The 15,637-nt window shown below is 49.5% G+C and overlaps 1 protein-coding gene across 1 annotated transcript in view; it reads left to right on the top strand.

Moving 5' to 3' along the window:
* Nucleotides 1-8,490, top strand: part of CAPN11 (calpain 11) — a 19,101-nt gene extending 10,611 nt beyond the window's left edge. Inside the window, exons 5-22 of the mRNA XM_019642661.1 lie at nucleotides 716-849; nucleotides 1,044-1,212; nucleotides 2,496-2,579; nucleotides 2,677-2,762; nucleotides 3,044-3,118; nucleotides 3,286-3,446; nucleotides 3,623-3,792; nucleotides 5,282-5,293; nucleotides 5,590-5,801; nucleotides 6,095-6,134; nucleotides 6,242-6,307; nucleotides 6,392-6,449; nucleotides 6,576-6,640; nucleotides 6,921-6,989; nucleotides 7,216-7,294; nucleotides 7,378-7,494; nucleotides 7,937-7,995; nucleotides 8,093-8,490. Of these exons, the coding sequence (XP_019498206.1) occupies nucleotides 716-849; nucleotides 1,044-1,212; nucleotides 2,496-2,579; nucleotides 2,677-2,762; nucleotides 3,044-3,118; nucleotides 3,286-3,446; nucleotides 3,623-3,792; nucleotides 5,282-5,293; nucleotides 5,590-5,801; nucleotides 6,095-6,134; nucleotides 6,242-6,307; nucleotides 6,392-6,449; nucleotides 6,576-6,640; nucleotides 6,921-6,989; nucleotides 7,216-7,294; nucleotides 7,378-7,494; nucleotides 7,937-7,995; nucleotides 8,093-8,119 (1,683 nt within the window). The 3' untranslated portion in view covers nucleotides 8,120-8,490. The remainder of the gene's footprint in view (nucleotides 1-715; nucleotides 850-1,043; nucleotides 1,213-2,495; nucleotides 2,580-2,676; nucleotides 2,763-3,043; nucleotides 3,119-3,285; nucleotides 3,447-3,622; nucleotides 3,793-5,281; nucleotides 5,294-5,589; nucleotides 5,802-6,094; nucleotides 6,135-6,241; nucleotides 6,308-6,391; nucleotides 6,450-6,575; nucleotides 6,641-6,920; nucleotides 6,990-7,215; nucleotides 7,295-7,377; nucleotides 7,495-7,936; nucleotides 7,996-8,092) is intronic.
* The last annotated feature ends 7,147 nt before the right edge of the window (nucleotides 8,491-15,637 follow it).

Genomic DNA, 15,637 nt, shown 5'->3' with positions numbered 1-15,637 from the left:
TCTCTTTCCCCCAGTTCCCCAGCGCTGTTCCCATCCCCCAATTCCCCAATTTAAAAAGAAAAGAAAGAAAGAAATCACTAAAAATCTGTTCACTAATTTTTTAACCTGCCCCCCCCCAAATAATTGTTATCAGTTTGTGGCTCTCCTCCTTCTTATTCCCCTCCTCCTTTCCTCCTCCTTCTTGCTCTTTCTCTCTCTCAGTAGATACACACACACACACACACACACACACACACACATATGTATGTGTGTGTGTGTGACCTTAGGAGTCTCTGTCACATAAGTGTTGTAATCTGCTCTTTAAATGTAGTGACATGTGGATGAATTCCCCATATCATAAAATGTTTCTGAGAATCACAGGGGTTTTTAAGACCTCGAAAATCCTAAAGTCCAGCCAAAGTCAAAAGATGGGTGGGGTCCCTCTGGAGGCCATGGCATGACCTGGAAATGAGGTGTGGGTGCGGTTCAGGCTTTCCATTGCCTTTCACTCACTATTCAGCATTCCTGGAGAGTGGGGTCTCTAACACTGGTGTCTCCCTGAACATGGCCACCAGGAGGCGCTTGTGTAACAGACTTCTAACACAAGGAGGGTGTGTGTGTGTGTGTGTGTGTGTGTGTGTGTGTGTGTGTGTGTGTTCATATGCATGTGTTTGAAGGGGGTCCTGGGGCAGACAGCTGTCCCACGCCCTGCTGAGGTCCACCTTGCTGCCTACAGATTTGGCAATTTGGGCAGTGGATGGATGTGGTGGTGGATGACCGGCTGCCCACGAAGAATGGCAAACTGGTGTTCGTGCACTCGCTCGAGTGCACTGAGTTCTGGAGCGCCCTGCTGGAGAAAGCGTATGCCAAGTAAGTGACCTGAGCCAAGGAGCTGGGTTTGCCTCCAAACCTGCCCCAACAGTTGGCAGCTATAGGGACACCTGGAATCAAGGGAAGGGGCAGGGGGCGGCAGGGCATCCTCCCCTTCCTTCACCATACCCTCTGATGTCCAAGCTCACATCTCTATCCCAGAGCCCTGAACAGTGCTCTCTCTGTGCCCACAGGCTGAGCGGGTCCTATGAAGCACTGTCAGGGGGCAACACTGTAGAGGGATTTGAGGACTTCACAGGGGGCGTGACCCAGAACTTCCAACTCCAGAGGCCCCCTAAGAACCTGCTGAGGATACTTAGAAAGGCCACACATCGATCCTCTCTCATGGGCTGCTCCATCGAAGTAAGCCATGCTTGGTCCTGCCTCAGGGCCTTTGCACCTGCTGTTGCTTTCACCAGAAGGCTCTTTCCCCAGATACCTACATAGATAGCTCCTTGTTATTCACATTTCAATGCAAATGCCCCTTCCTCAGACTAGTCGTCCCTGCCTCCCAATCTAAGTTAGCTTCTGTCTACTTTGAAATTATGATATGAGATTGCCTTACTTATCTATGTGTTTATTCATAGCCTGTCTTCTCCAGACAGATTTCACAATCCATGAGGCAGTGACCTTATTTGTCTTATTCACTGCTGGATCCTGCGACTTAGCATGGTGCTTGGTATGCAATAGATACCCAACAAATATTTGTTCAAATAAATAAGTGAACCTAGAGGGCTACCGTATGACCTGGTGATTGCAATCTTGGGCATTTAACCTTGGGAGATGAAAATTTACGTCCACACCAAAGCCTGAACATAAGTGTTCGTAAGCAACTTTATTTGTAAGAGCCAGAAACTGGAAACTACCTAGATGTCCTTCAAAGTGTGAATAGTTCAACTGTGGTACACACACTCAGCAATAAAAAGAAATGAACTGGGGCAGCTGTTTAGCTCAGGTGGTTGGAGCACAGTGCTCATAACACCAAGGTTGCTGGTTTGATCCCCACATGGGCCACTGAGTTGCACCCTCCACAACTAGATTGAAACAACTACTTGACTTGGAGCTGATGGGCCCTGAACAAACACACAGTTCCCCAATAAAATTTCTTTAAAAAAAAAAAAGCCAATCCCAAAAGGTTCCATACTATATGATTCCATTACTATGACAGTCTTGAAATGACAAAATAAAAACACAGAAAAGATATTAGTGGTTGTCGGAGGTTAGGGAGGAGGGTAGGAAGAAGAGGTGGGTGTGGTTATAAAGGGACTACGCGAGGGATGCTTGTGGTGATGGAAATCTGTACCATGACTGTGATGGTGGATACACAAAACTACCCCCTGCGATAAAACCACACAGAACATGAGTACTAGCAAAAGTGGGGAAGTATGGATAAGGTGGATAGATTGCGCCCACACCAACACCCTGGTTTTGATATTGTACTAGTCTTTGCACGAAGGGGGACACTGGATATGGGGTGCATGGGATCTCTCTGTATTATGTTTTACAACTGCCTGTAAAGCAACAAGTATTTGGAAATACGAAGTTCAATCTTAAAGAAATGAGCCCATAGAGTTCTCCCCTCTCTTCGGGTGCCCCAGCCCCTCTGACCAGATCCTGAATTCCTCTCCTTCCTCTCTGTTGTGTAGATCACCAGCGACAGTGACTTGGAATCCGTGACCCAGAGGAGGCTGGTGAGAGGACATGCTTACTCTGTGACTGGCCTTCAGGATGTGAGTCTGACAGCTGCGCCCTCCCCTGAGAGGCACGTGAAGGAAGAGAACTTCCTCCTGCCCCTCCGTTCCTGACCTTTACCTACACCCCACCCAGATCTGGTACCGAGGCAAGACGGAAACACTGATTCGGATCCGGAATCCCTGGGGCCGAATTGAGTGGGATGGAGCCTGGAGTGACAAGTAGGTGCCCCTGCCCAGTGCTCTCAGGTGAGAGGCAGGGCACACAGCAGGCCCATGAACAAGGCCGTGCGTGCCACAGAGGGACTTACTCATGCACCAGGGTGCGTTTCTCCCCTCTAATAGATTCTCCAGCTGACTCAGGACCCCCAGTACTCTAATAGATTCTCCAGCTGACTCAGGACCCCCAGTAGGCAGGCATTCATGGGTGAGGGAATGTCCTGGGGAGAAAGGAGGTGCCTCCCAACCCGCAGCCCTTCCCCATCTGCCTGTTTCTGCTCTAGCGCCAGGGAGTGGGAAGAGGTGTCCCCAGACATCCAGAAGCGGCTGCTGCACAGGATGGAGGATGGGGAGTTCTGGTCAGTGTGGCTTGAGTGGGCTTCCTTCTCCCCTCACACCCCACCCTTTCATCTCCTCCTCCCACCCTCCCATTTGTGCTTTGGATGTGGAGGCTCCTGGGAAGGGGTGCTCCTATGGGTGTGAATGTGCCGCTGATGGGCTCTAGCACCCACCCCCTGCACCACAGGATGTCGTACCAAGATTTCCTGAAGAACTTCACATCCCTGGAGATCTGCAGCCTGATGCCTGACGCGCTCTCTGGGGACTACAAGAGCTGTTGGCATACCAACTTCTACGAGGGCAGCTGGCGGAGGGGCAGCACTGCGGGGGGCTGCAGGAATCACCCTGGTGGGTGAGGGCAGGGAGCCCGGGATGGGCCACCGGCTCACCACACAACCCTGCCTGGGAACCCAGGGTCACAGGGGTCCGGGTCCATGAGGAGGTCAGGCGCCACTGGGCTCTGTAGAGGAAGCAGCCTGTTCACCCTGGGAAGGGCGGAGTCATCCTGACCTGCTTCTCCACAGATACATTCTGGACCAACCCCCAGTTTAGGATCTCTCTCCCCGAGGAGGACGATGACCTAGAGGACGGCGAAGCCGTCTGCACCTGCCTGATAGCCCTGATGCAGAAGAACTGGCGGCAGGCCCGGCCCCAAGGAGCCCAGCTGCAGACCATTGGCTTTGTCATCTACTCGGTGGGCGCCCCAGCTGATCCCTCAGCCACTCTTGCTCCTTCTCCTGGCCTCATCCCCCGGGGCCACTGCCCACTCAGGAGTGGCGTCCTCTCCAACAGGCTCCACGGCCCTGGCTGTCTCTTGAGTGGTGCATTGTGCTTTTGAGACAGGTCAGCGGCTTCCTTTTAACAGACTTTTTAATCTAAAACAGGCGACACTTCCTTTGTGCCAGGCATCGGTCCAAAGGCCTTATGAATAATAACGCCTTTTATAAAGGAGATTGAGAGCCAGGGAGGTGAGGTCACTTGCCCAAGTTCACACAGGCAAGGCTCAGCAGCAGAACCTGTGCCCTGGTTCCCAGACATTCTGAGATTTCTGCACAAGCCCCCTCCCCCCCCAAAAAAAATAGCTCCCCCCAGATGCCCCACCAAGGGCATTGACTCCAAGCGGTCAAGAGAAATCCCCAAGTATTTCCCAAACCATGCTTTGCAAAATCCTAGAAATGGCCATTTGTTCATTCTCTTATGTATTCAACGAGTATTTATGGAACAGCTACTGTATGCTGGGCCCCAGCCCAGTCTCCAGTGGGTCAATAGTGAACAAAACAGACACAAGCCGGGCCTCTTCCTAGGCTGTGAGTCCACCAGGTTAACAGACATGCTTCAGGACATTTTAATTTTTTTTTTTAATTTTATTGAGGAACAGCCATGGTCATTGGTTACACATTGCTTTCATGCTACAATGGCATAGTTGACTCTTTTAAGGAGGGCACAGCTCACAGTGGCCCATGCGGGGATCAAACTGGCAACCTTGGTGTTATCAGCACCACGCTCTAAGCAACTGAGCTAACCGGTCAGCCCTCAAGATATTTTCAAGGTTAGATGCATTCCTTCTGGGAAAAGCTATCTTCTCTCCCGCCACCCAGAGCTCTACAGCATATTCAAGGCTCTGACCACTCCTGCAGGAAAACAACCTATTTATCTTGGCTTCACTCTCCTTTCTACAAATGTATTTGTGCTCAATCCTCAATGTCAGAATCCCCGATGAGCTTCCTGCAGGATATGAATGTTCCATGGAAATGCTCATGTTTAGGAAAGAGCTATCCTAGATTTTCACCCCAGCTCTTTCACATTTGAGCAGTGTGAAGTTGGGCAACTTACCTCACCTCTGGGGGAGCCTGTTTCCTGGCCTTAACCTGCAGTGGTAAAAATCTCCCCCTGGCAAAACTCTGTGTAAACTGTACTTTGCTGTCCAAAACTGAGGAATTGTTAATGCTAGGACTTTTAGCTATCAGGGCCCACACCCCACCCCATCACCAGTGTCCCAGTGCCCTTAACACACCCCGTCCAACACACACACACACACACACACACACACACACACACACACACACACACACACACACCTGCGCGCATGTGCGCGGGCGCGCGGTACACCCCACCTGGTTTCCACAGGTCTGAACCCCTTCACCATCCTGGGAATCTGATCCTCCTCTCTCTTCCCTTCCCAGGTTCCAAAGGAGGTACAGAGACGTTGGGCTTGATCGTGACCAGGATGCACGTGGATGGGAAAAGGGTGGAATTTGGCAAAGGGCTTTGGGGGCCACTGGGTTAGGATTGCAGCCCCCCTCAGACCCTGAGTGGGAGTCAGGGAATAAACAGACCACACCGGGGTTAACTGCCAGGTGGGCGGCGTCCAGGCCCAGTCAGTTGGCGGAGATGCCCCGCCCCAGCCCTACGCAGCCAGGCTTCACCTTGGGGGTCCCTTTGTCCCATGCCTCCCAGGCTAGCCCTGAACCCACCTCCAGGGCACATGTAGTTGCAGAACATCCAGGATATCCACCTGAAGAAGGACTTCTTCATGAAGTATCAGGACAGTGGCTTCTCAGAGATCTTCACCAACACGCGGGAGGTGAGCAGCCATCTCCAGCTGCCTCCAGGGGAATATATCATCATCCCCTCCACCTTTGAGCCACACAGGGATGCCGACTTCCTGCTTCGGGTCTTCACAGAGAAGCACAGCGAGTCCTGGTGAGGGGCCCCACCTCGCTGTTCCGAGGTCACCTGTCCAAGAGCTGTAAGATACCAAGCCAGCGAAGCAGCCACCTGGTCCTCCCCTACCCTGTCCCTGTTTTACTGTTAGGGAAACAGAGGCATGAGGCGGGAAAGTCCCAGTGAGTAGCAAAGCCAGATCCGGAACCCAGGTGCTATCGAGCTTTTCCCGTATCGCTTCAGATATATATGACAAACCCCCTAACCACCCCACTGAAACCCCTGTCTCTCTCACCCCTGGTAACCTCTGAGCTTCTTTCACTGTTGCCCAGGGAAATGGACGAAGCCAACTGTGTTGAACTCCTCCAAGAGGTGAGGGGAGGCTCTGGGGTTGGGGAATCGGAGGAAGCCCCTTGGGGGGGGGCGGGGTGTAAAGGAACTTCCTGGACTGAGGCCGTTCCCCACTCCTTTCCCTCCAGGAGAACACCTCTGAGGATGATGTACAGGAAGACTTCAAACATTTGTTTGAGATAGTGGCAGGAGAGGTGAGAGGCTGAGAGCGGGGAGCTGAAAGGAGGGGGACGGGAGCTGAAGGGGCCAGAGCAGGGGTTTACAGTCCCCCTTCCTAGGACAAGGAGATAGGCGTGTATGAGCTACAAAGGCTGCTCAACAAGATGATCGTCAAACGTGAGCGTCCCACCCCTGCTACTCACAGCCCTTCCCCCACAGCAGTCGCCCCACTTTGACCACTCTTTGCATCCCCCACAACCCCCCACTCACTCCTCTTTCTCCTGCCCCTTCCCTCCCTCATAGTCAGTAACCTTAAGACCGAGGGCTTCAGCGTGGACACGTGCCGCGGCATGATCAACATCCTGGATGTATCTTCCTGGCCCGTGGGCGGTCCTGTCCAGTGCTCTCTGCTCCTGTCCCTTTACCCCTCAGCCTGGCCCCGGAGGTCACTACCTCTCTGGCCAGCCATGCCCTCCTTCCTGATGGGGGTAGGCTCTAGGACAGCAAAAGGTGCCAGTTCTTCCGGCTGTTACCAGTTACCATACAGAACCCCATGGTCTTGTCCGCCTACCCTGTGAGTCCCTTTGCTTCCCTGCCCCGGGATACCCCCCTCACTCTTTCTATGATATCCTTGACCACCACCCCCAGAAAGATGGCTCTGGCAAGATGGGACTTCTGGAGTTCCAGATCCTATGGAACAAAATCAAGAAATGGACGGTAACGGGCATCAAAGGGGCCCTTTATGCGGGTGAGAAAGGGACTAGTAAGGATGAAGCTAGAACTGCAACGCCTTACCACACACACACACACACACACACACACACACACGCGCACGCACGCACGCGCGCACACACACACACGCACCCCAGGACAGGATCTATTGTTTCATTATTTAAACCACATGCCATGCACATGGCCCTACCTCATCTGTGTGTCCCTCCAGGACATCTTCCGAGAGTGTGACCAGGACAACTCAGGCAGCTTGAACTCCTATGAGATGCGCTTGGCAATTGAGAAAGCAGGTAGGTGACCAGGGGCCTGGAGGGAGGGGAGATAGTGGTAAGAGGGCTGGACTCCTCCCCCTCCGCACTCCTCTCTCTCCCAGGCATCAAGGTGAATAACAAGGTGACACAGGTGCTGGTGGCCAGGTATGCAAATGAGAACATGATCATGGATTTTGACAGCTTCATCAGTTGTTTCCTGAGGCTGAAGGCCATGTTCAGTGAGTCAGGCACCCGCCCACTCTCCATCCTAGGTGGGGACCACTGGCCTTTTCCCACACACCCACATGAGGGGCTCCGCTCCAGAACCTCCCCCGCTGCATAGTGGACAGACAACCTGGGTTCAAATCTTAGCTCCACCACTTGCTGGCTCTGGGCCTTGAGCAAGTCACTTTATCTCTTTGTGCCTCTGTTGCCTCGCCTATAAAATGGAGAAAATAATAGTCCTGCCCCCATGAGACGAAGGTACAGACTAAATGAGTTAGTCTATGGATAGCACTCAGAGCTGGGCTTGGCTCAGCAACTTTCTGTGAGTTGCTATCATTAATCCCCTGCTTGGTGGGAGGTGGAGGGTGTAGCAAGGGACAGCCTCTTCCACCCTTCCTGACATCCTCCACTGATTCAGTTCTCCACCCCTCTTCCCTTAACTCCTCCCTCAAACAGCGTACTTTCTAACCATGGACCCCAAGAATACTGGCCATATTCACTTGGACCTGAACCAGGTACATGGAAGAGACCTTACCACACCCCCACCCATGGCTCTCCCCCGCCATTCTGCCCCACCCCCACCTCTCCCATCTGCTGCTTCTCTCCCCACAGTGGCTGCAGATAACCATGTGGGGATAGAGGGGCTCCAGGAGCCTGGCTCCCTGCCACCACGACCACCACCCGCCCACTAGGGGTTCTGCCCCAGGGGTGGCGAGTACTTTTCGCAGCTCTCAGCTCTGCAGTCTCTGCTGACGGAATGGGCTCCGAGTAGCAGCACTTGGGCCCAGATGCCATGCTTACTTCAGCAGGGGACCTCCATGCCCACCCCCTCAGCTCAAAGTGTTTCTCTTCTTCCCCAGCCAGGTTCTGGTGGCTGGATTCACCCCCATAGTCTCTCTCCCTCTCTGAGTATATTGTATTAAAGATTAACTGACTCTTCCCCAGTGTCCCCTGGCTGGGAGACTCTCCACGCTTTCTGGCCTGCCCACACCTGCCTGCTGACCACCCCACCTGGCATGGCCTCTCTCTTCTCTTTCTCACTCAGGGGCATTATTATAATAAACAGCACATGCCACTGGTTTCTGTGTCTCTGTCTCTAGGCCAGGAAAAGACTGGCAGGGGTGGAAGTCACTTCCCCAGCACAGGGGTGGAGGTGGGGGTTCTAGTAGTTCTCAGCATGGTTCCACCCCACCTCCAGGGAGCATTTAGAAGTGTGGTTGTCTCAAAAGCTAGAGAATGCTGTTGGTATTTATGGGCAATGCCAGGGATGCTAAATGTACGGCAGTTCCTATGAACTGTACCGAGCAGTACCATGGAGCTGTGTCCGAGGGGGGGGGCTGAGCCAGGGCCCAGCAAAGCACCTCCACTGGAGCTGGGGTCCACAGGGCCCTGAGCCAACAGGTCAGATATGAGCTGGCCCTCCTGGGTGTGAGGCTGGGAGGGGTGAGGACTGTGTCACAGGTGAGTTCGTTCTTGCTTTGAGGTGTTCATATTCAAATAGTTATTATTGTTAGAAAATTGCCAAACTAATAGTTCCCTCACAGGAAGCATTGAGGGATCCTCAGTCCACCAGGTCTTGACCTTGGAGTCTTTGCCCCAGACGCACCCCTCCCCCCAACCCCCAGCCTCCTGCTGCAGTGAAAAGATGGAGACCACCTGCAGCAGCCCCTCAACGGCACTTCTCCCATCCTTCCCATCCTTCCTGACCTCTCCATGGCTTTCAGAGCTCTGGTCTCTCTGGCCCAGACACTGGGGCCCAGACATGGGAGCTGTTCAGCCTCTTGGATAGGAACAGCCTCCAAATCTCCTTTGATTAGGGAGCTGTCAACCCCAAACGACTCCAGCTCCTTCCTGATAGGTGTACACTTCCGGCTTCCCAGAGTAGCTGGCTTCGTGTTTCCTCCTACAATAGTGCTAAAGGCTCCCCTCCATTTGCCCTACTCCACCCACCTCTCTTACGCTTAGTTGGGGGGTGGAATTCCAATCTCCCTTGATCTGGCAACTAACTGCAGCTGCCCTGCCCCCAATCCTTTGTGACTTCAAAGACTAAGCAGAGTCTGCGGCCTGCTCCTTCCATCGCCACCCCCACCACCTCCTGAGGAATCATTTCCGGCCCTGCCACCCCTTTCTCCCTTCCCCTCCCCTCTGCAGTGCAGTCTGAGAGAGAAAGTCCTACTGTGTTAAGAAGCCTCTTAAATTCCTCCACCCCTATCTTCAGCCACCTTTCCCCAAAGAGCTGCTCTCTAAGGGGTGAAGATATCCCCGGCGGGGTCAGGGGTCATTTGGGGAAACCTGAAAACTAAAAGGTCCTTTGGGCTTTCGAGTGGTCCCAGGCAGTCCCAGTTGGTTCTGGGGAGCCTAGTCCTTGCTCCTAACCCTAGCAAGAGACGCTGCTAACTTCTGGCTGGGTGGCCTTGGACAAGTCATTTTCCTTCTCTACCAGAGTCCTTTTTCTCATCTGTCAGTTGGGGGTTACAGTGCCTATCTCAGAGGGGTGTTGTGGGGACATCTGAGACAATGAAAGTGAAGCAGTGTGCTCAGTGCTCAGCATCAGTCAGCATACCATTGGTGGTAAGCTCATCACTGTCACACTCAGGTTCCAGCAAAGCCCATATATAGTTTGTGTGCTGAACAACTCAAGGGCTCAAGGGGGCATCATTTCATGTAGATTATGATGTGAGGGGCACCCTCAAAATTTTACCACATGGCTGCCCTGCCATTGAGATGCAAATGAATTAGCATTCATTTAATAAATACAGAGGGTGCCCAAAAAATGTACACACATTTTAAGAAAAGAAAACTGTATTAAAATTGTAATACTCAATATATACCAATAACAAAAGATGAATACAAGTCACATTTAACTTCTGCAATTACAAGAGGTGCTCCAAGTGGTTACCATCAGCGTCCAGACACTTCTGATTACCGCGAACTACTGCTTGAGCAATGTTGACCAAAGTGTCCACTTGTATATGTTCTTTTGGTACCCCCAGTATATCTAATTAACACATGCATTCAACATGTATACAAGTATGCATACATCACATCCCTCCACATCCAAAATCAAAAACAGAAGTTCCCCCCAGCTACAACCCAACCTGGCTGCTCCTTTCTCCTGCCTGCCAAACCTAGTCCCTGCACCCCACATCCCTCACCATTTCTATAGCTCCTTCTGACTCAATTCCAGTTTAACTTCAGTTGCCTCCTTGCCCAGCCTAATGCCCTGGGAAACCATTCCCACTATGTCCTTGCTATCTCCCACACTCTCTGCTCTTCTTTTCTGGGTCTCAGCAAGGGTTGTTTCCTCTGTTCACAGTGCTGGGCGGTGGAGGTCTGCTGGGGAAAGGCACTACACCATGCTGCCTGCACCCTACACAACTCATGGCTGGGGTGACCTCGATTGAGGCCACGTGGCAATCTAGGTTTCATCTTTGGATTAACTGCCATTCTCCACAGCTGCTGTCCCCTCTTCCTCCAGAACCTTCTCCACAGCCTCAAATTTTACTGCAAAGACCACATCAGAGGAACAGCCTCAACTCTACTTCTTCCGCCCTACAGAATACATCCATAGCTTCATCCTCTGGTCTCTGAGAAAATAGGGTCTAATATGTGCTAGAAATGTTGCCACTTGCAACAACATGGATGAACCTTGAGGGCACTGTGCTGAGTGAAATAAGTCAGTGAAAGACAAATACCATATGATCTCCCATGTATGTGAAACAAAAATAAAAACCTCATATACACACACAGGACAAATTGCCGGTTGCCAGAGGCAGGGGGTGAGGAGTGTGTGAGATGGGCAAATGTGGTCAAAAGGTACAAACTTCCAGTTATAAAATAAGTCATGATGGTGTAATATACAGCATAGCGACTACAGCTAATAATACCATACTACTTATTTGAAATTTCCTAAGAGAATAGATCTTAAAAGTCCTTATGAGGGCCGGCCGAGTAGCGCGTTGGTTAAGAGCTGGCTTGGGACGCCAGAGGGCTCCGGTTCGGATCCCGCATATGAGGGCCAGTGACACTGCCCTCTACAGCTAAGATGCTGAACAACAGCTCAACCTGGAGCTGGGCTGCCGTGTGTCGCTGGTGATGGCGAACGCTGCAGCCCCTGCTGCAGTGGGTTGCCATGGGCTACCGTGTGCAGCCAGCAGCCGCCGTGAGCGGCCATCCAGAAGCCAGCGACTGATCTGCCTCGCCTGGGAAGAGCGCAATGATGATGCCAACATGGGCCAGTGAAGCAACGTCCTCCACAACTAGACTGAAGAAAAAAAGGACAGCAACTTGTCTGTTCCCCTTCCCCCAATTCCCCAAAAAAAAAAAAAATCTTAAAAAAAAAAAAAAGTCCTCATTACAAGAAAAAAAAATTTCTTACTATATATGGTGGTGGATAGTAACTAGACTTATTATGGTGAGCATTTCTCAATACATACAAACATGGAATCATTATGTTGCACACCTAAAACTGATATAATGACATCTGTCAGTTATATCTCAATAAAAATTAAAATAAAATGTGCTAGGAAAACCATGGACTACCATGCCTATTAGAAACAATGGACTACATGCCACACAGCAACAGCTTTATAGTCTGAAAACATGCTAAGTAGAAAACAGTACAGCACAATAAATGCAATAGCTTTTTTTTTTTTTTTACATTTTAAAAAATGGTGTTTTTTTTTTAGTAGAACATAAAATTTACCATCTTAACCATTTTTAAATATATACTGCAGGGACACTAAGTGCATTCACGCTGCTGTGCAACCACCACCACCACTATTATGACTAGTGCTGTTATGAACACTTGTGTACAAGTTTTTGTGGGAGCATACATTTTCTATTCTCTTGGTAGATTTGTATACATCTTTCTAGAGTTTCTCTATGCAAATACAAATGTATATTTTTATATATCCAGTCTCTTTGCACAAAAGATAACATATTGGGGCCAGCCAAGTGGCTCAGTTGGTTAAGAGCTTGCTCAAGAGTGCAAGCTCTGAGCAACAGGGTCGCTGGTTCGATTCCCATGTGGACCAGTGAGCTGCGCCCAAGCTGAGCTGCCACTGAGCTGTCGACAGGTGGAAGGATGGCTCAGCTGGTGAGAGCATATGCTCCTAATAACAAGGTTGCCTGTTCAAGATGGTGGGCTATGCCGACCTGCAACTAAAGACTGAACTCAGCAACTTGAGTTGAGCTGCCGCCCGGGTGGCTCAGGGGATAGAGCATGCATTCTTAACAACAAGGCCACATGGGATGGTGGCTACGCCCACCCACAACTAACTTACACAGCACCTTGAACTGAGCAGCACTACTGGACTTGGAGCTGAGCTAGCTGTGCCCTCCACAACTAAGATTGAAGGACAACAACTTGTCTGTTCCCCTTCCCCAATTCCCCAACACTGTTTCCCTCCCTCAATATTAAAAAAATGATAACATATACACACATTGGTTGCATCCTCTTTTTTTCACTTAAAACATATATATCTTGGAAGATTCCAGACAAGCAACAGGAAAAGGCTAGACTGATCCATGTGGTAATAGATTAGATTTGAAGACATCAAAATGAATTCATGTTTAGCTTAATATAGATAGAAACAGTTATGGGGATGTAATGTACAGCATGGTGACTGTAGTTGACAATACTGTGCTACACATTTGAAAGTTGCTAAGAGGGTAGATCTCAACAATTTTATAGTTACAGATATGTGTATATACAGGGATTAGTATACATGCATGCATTTCCTTACTCTTAGCTGAGAGAGCCCAAAAACCAACAACACCCCAGTAGCAACAAACACACTTAGTGCCCAGTGCTTGGTATTTAAATACCATTCTCTAATAAACAGAACTGGGGCTTCTTGGAAAAATGTCTGATTCTAGGACTGAGGTAAGAAATACACACAATGAGCCTGGGGGCATCTTTTAGTGCCAGAAAGTAAGGAAGTGCTCAAAAAAATAACAAAACACAATGATGGAAGTATGTCAAAAGAGGAGCATAATTCTCCGCCCCTTTAGTATGGGCTGACTTCCTTCTAAAGAGGACAGTATGGGGCGGCCCAAGTGGCTCAGTTGGTTAAGAGCGTGAGCTCTGAGCAACAGGGTTGCCGGTTCAATTCTCACATGGGCCAGTAAGCTGCACCTGAGCTGAGCTGCTGATGAGCTGCCAACGGGTGGCAGGATAGTTCAGCTGGTGAGGGCACATGCTCCAAACAACAAGGTTGCCGGTTGGACTCCTGCATGGGATGGTGGGCTATGCCCACCCGCAACTAAAATTGAACACGGCACCTTGAGCTGAGTGGCTGCCAGCTGCCACTGGGAGGCCGAATGGTGACTGGTCTTGGAGCTGAGCTAGCTGCAACCTCCACAACTAAAATTGAAGGACAACAACTTCGCTGTTCCCCTTTCCCAATTCCCCAACAGTGTTCCCCTTCCCCAATTCCTCAATAAAATCTTTAAATAAATAAATAAATAAATAAATAAGACAGTATGGAATGCGAAAGAAAAGAATAACTTTATAGTAGAGAAACATGACAAACAGTTCAGGAAGGCGATGAAGGTCAACATCAATAGTGATGTCACGCTCATACAATGTGCCCTTGATATGATGTGATGAGAAGGGCATTTTATTTCTGTGGCTTCCTTCTCCAAAACTCCAGCCTAATCATGAGAAAAACATCAGACAAATCACACTTAAGGGACGTTTTACAAAATATCTGACCAGTATTCCTCAAAACTGTTAAAGTCATCAAAAACAAGATAAGTCCGAGAAACTGTCACAGCCGTGAGGAGCCTAAGGAGATAAGACAACTAATTGTGGTATATCCTGGATGGGATCTTGGCTCAGAAAAGGGACATTATGTGAAAATTAAGGAAATCTGAATAAAGTATGGACTCCAGTTAATACTAATGTATTAATATGCGTTCCTTAATTGTAACAACTATACTTTATTAAGTTAAGATGTTAATTATAGGGGAAATTGGGTGTGGGGCATACAGAAATTCTGTCTTAATAATTTTTCTGTAAATCTAAAACTATTTTAAAATATGTAGTTTATTTTTTAAAGTATTAAAATATATACCTTTGAGATATTTTTCTCTTAGTATATACAGAACTCTGTTATGATTTTTTTTTAATTTTATTGGGGAACAGCGTGTTTTTCCAGGACTCATCAGCTCCAAGTCAAGTAGTTGTCTTTAATCTAGTTGTGGAGGGCGCAGCTCCTTGGCCCATGTGGGAATCGAACTGGCAACTCTGGTGTTATAGCCTGCACTCTAACCACCTGAGCTTACCGGCCACCCCTCCATTATGATTTTTTTTTAAAGATTTTTATTAGGGAATTGGGGGGATAGGAACAATGCTGGGGAATTGGGGGAAGGGGAACAGACAAGTTGCTGTCCTTTTGTTCTTCAGTCTAGTTGTGGAGGACATCACTTCACTGGCCCAAGTTGGCACCATCATTGCGCTCTTCCCAGGTGAGGCAGATCAGTCGCCGGCTTCTGGACGACTGCTCACTGCGGCTGCTGGCCGCTCACGCTGGCTGCTGGCTACACACGGTAGCCCATGGCAACCCACTGCCACAGGTGCTGCAGCCTATGCCATCACCGGCGACTCACGGCAGCCCAGCTCCAGATTGAGCTGTTGTTCAGCATCTTAGCTGTAGAGGGCAGTGTCACTGGCCCTCATATGTGGGATCCGAACCGGCGCCCTCTGGCATCCCACGCCAGTTCTTAACCATCGCGCCACTCGGCTGGCCCCATTATGATTTTTTATAGCTACATAGAAGTGAAGTTTCCACTGTAATGGTTTCATCATTTATTTGTTAGTTCTTTATTGAGGGTTGTTTTCCATCTTTCACTATTATAAACAATGCTACAATGAATAAACTATACATATGACATTTTATACAGGACAAATACTTTTATAGGATAAATATACAAAAGTGGGATATTGAGCTAAAGAGTATATACATCAGGAATTCGGATAAATATCAAATTCCCCTCCATAATATATGCCCACCAGAAATATAAGACAGTATGTACTTTCCTACAGTCTCATCAAGAGGTACGTGGTCAAACTTTTGCATATTTCTAATCTGATAGAAGAAAAGTGTTTCTCAGTGTCCTTGTAGCTTTCTTGTATTTCTCTTATTGCAAGTG

Source organism: Hipposideros armiger, unplaced genomic scaffold, assembly GCF_001890085.2.
Source record: "Hipposideros armiger isolate ML-2016 unplaced genomic scaffold, ASM189008v1 scaffold_72, whole genome shotgun sequence".
NCBI classification, from domain to species: Eukaryota; Metazoa; Chordata; class Mammalia; order Chiroptera; family Hipposideridae; genus Hipposideros; species Hipposideros armiger.
Note: the sequence above shows the minus strand (reverse complement) of the source record. Positions and strands in the feature narration are given on the sequence as shown.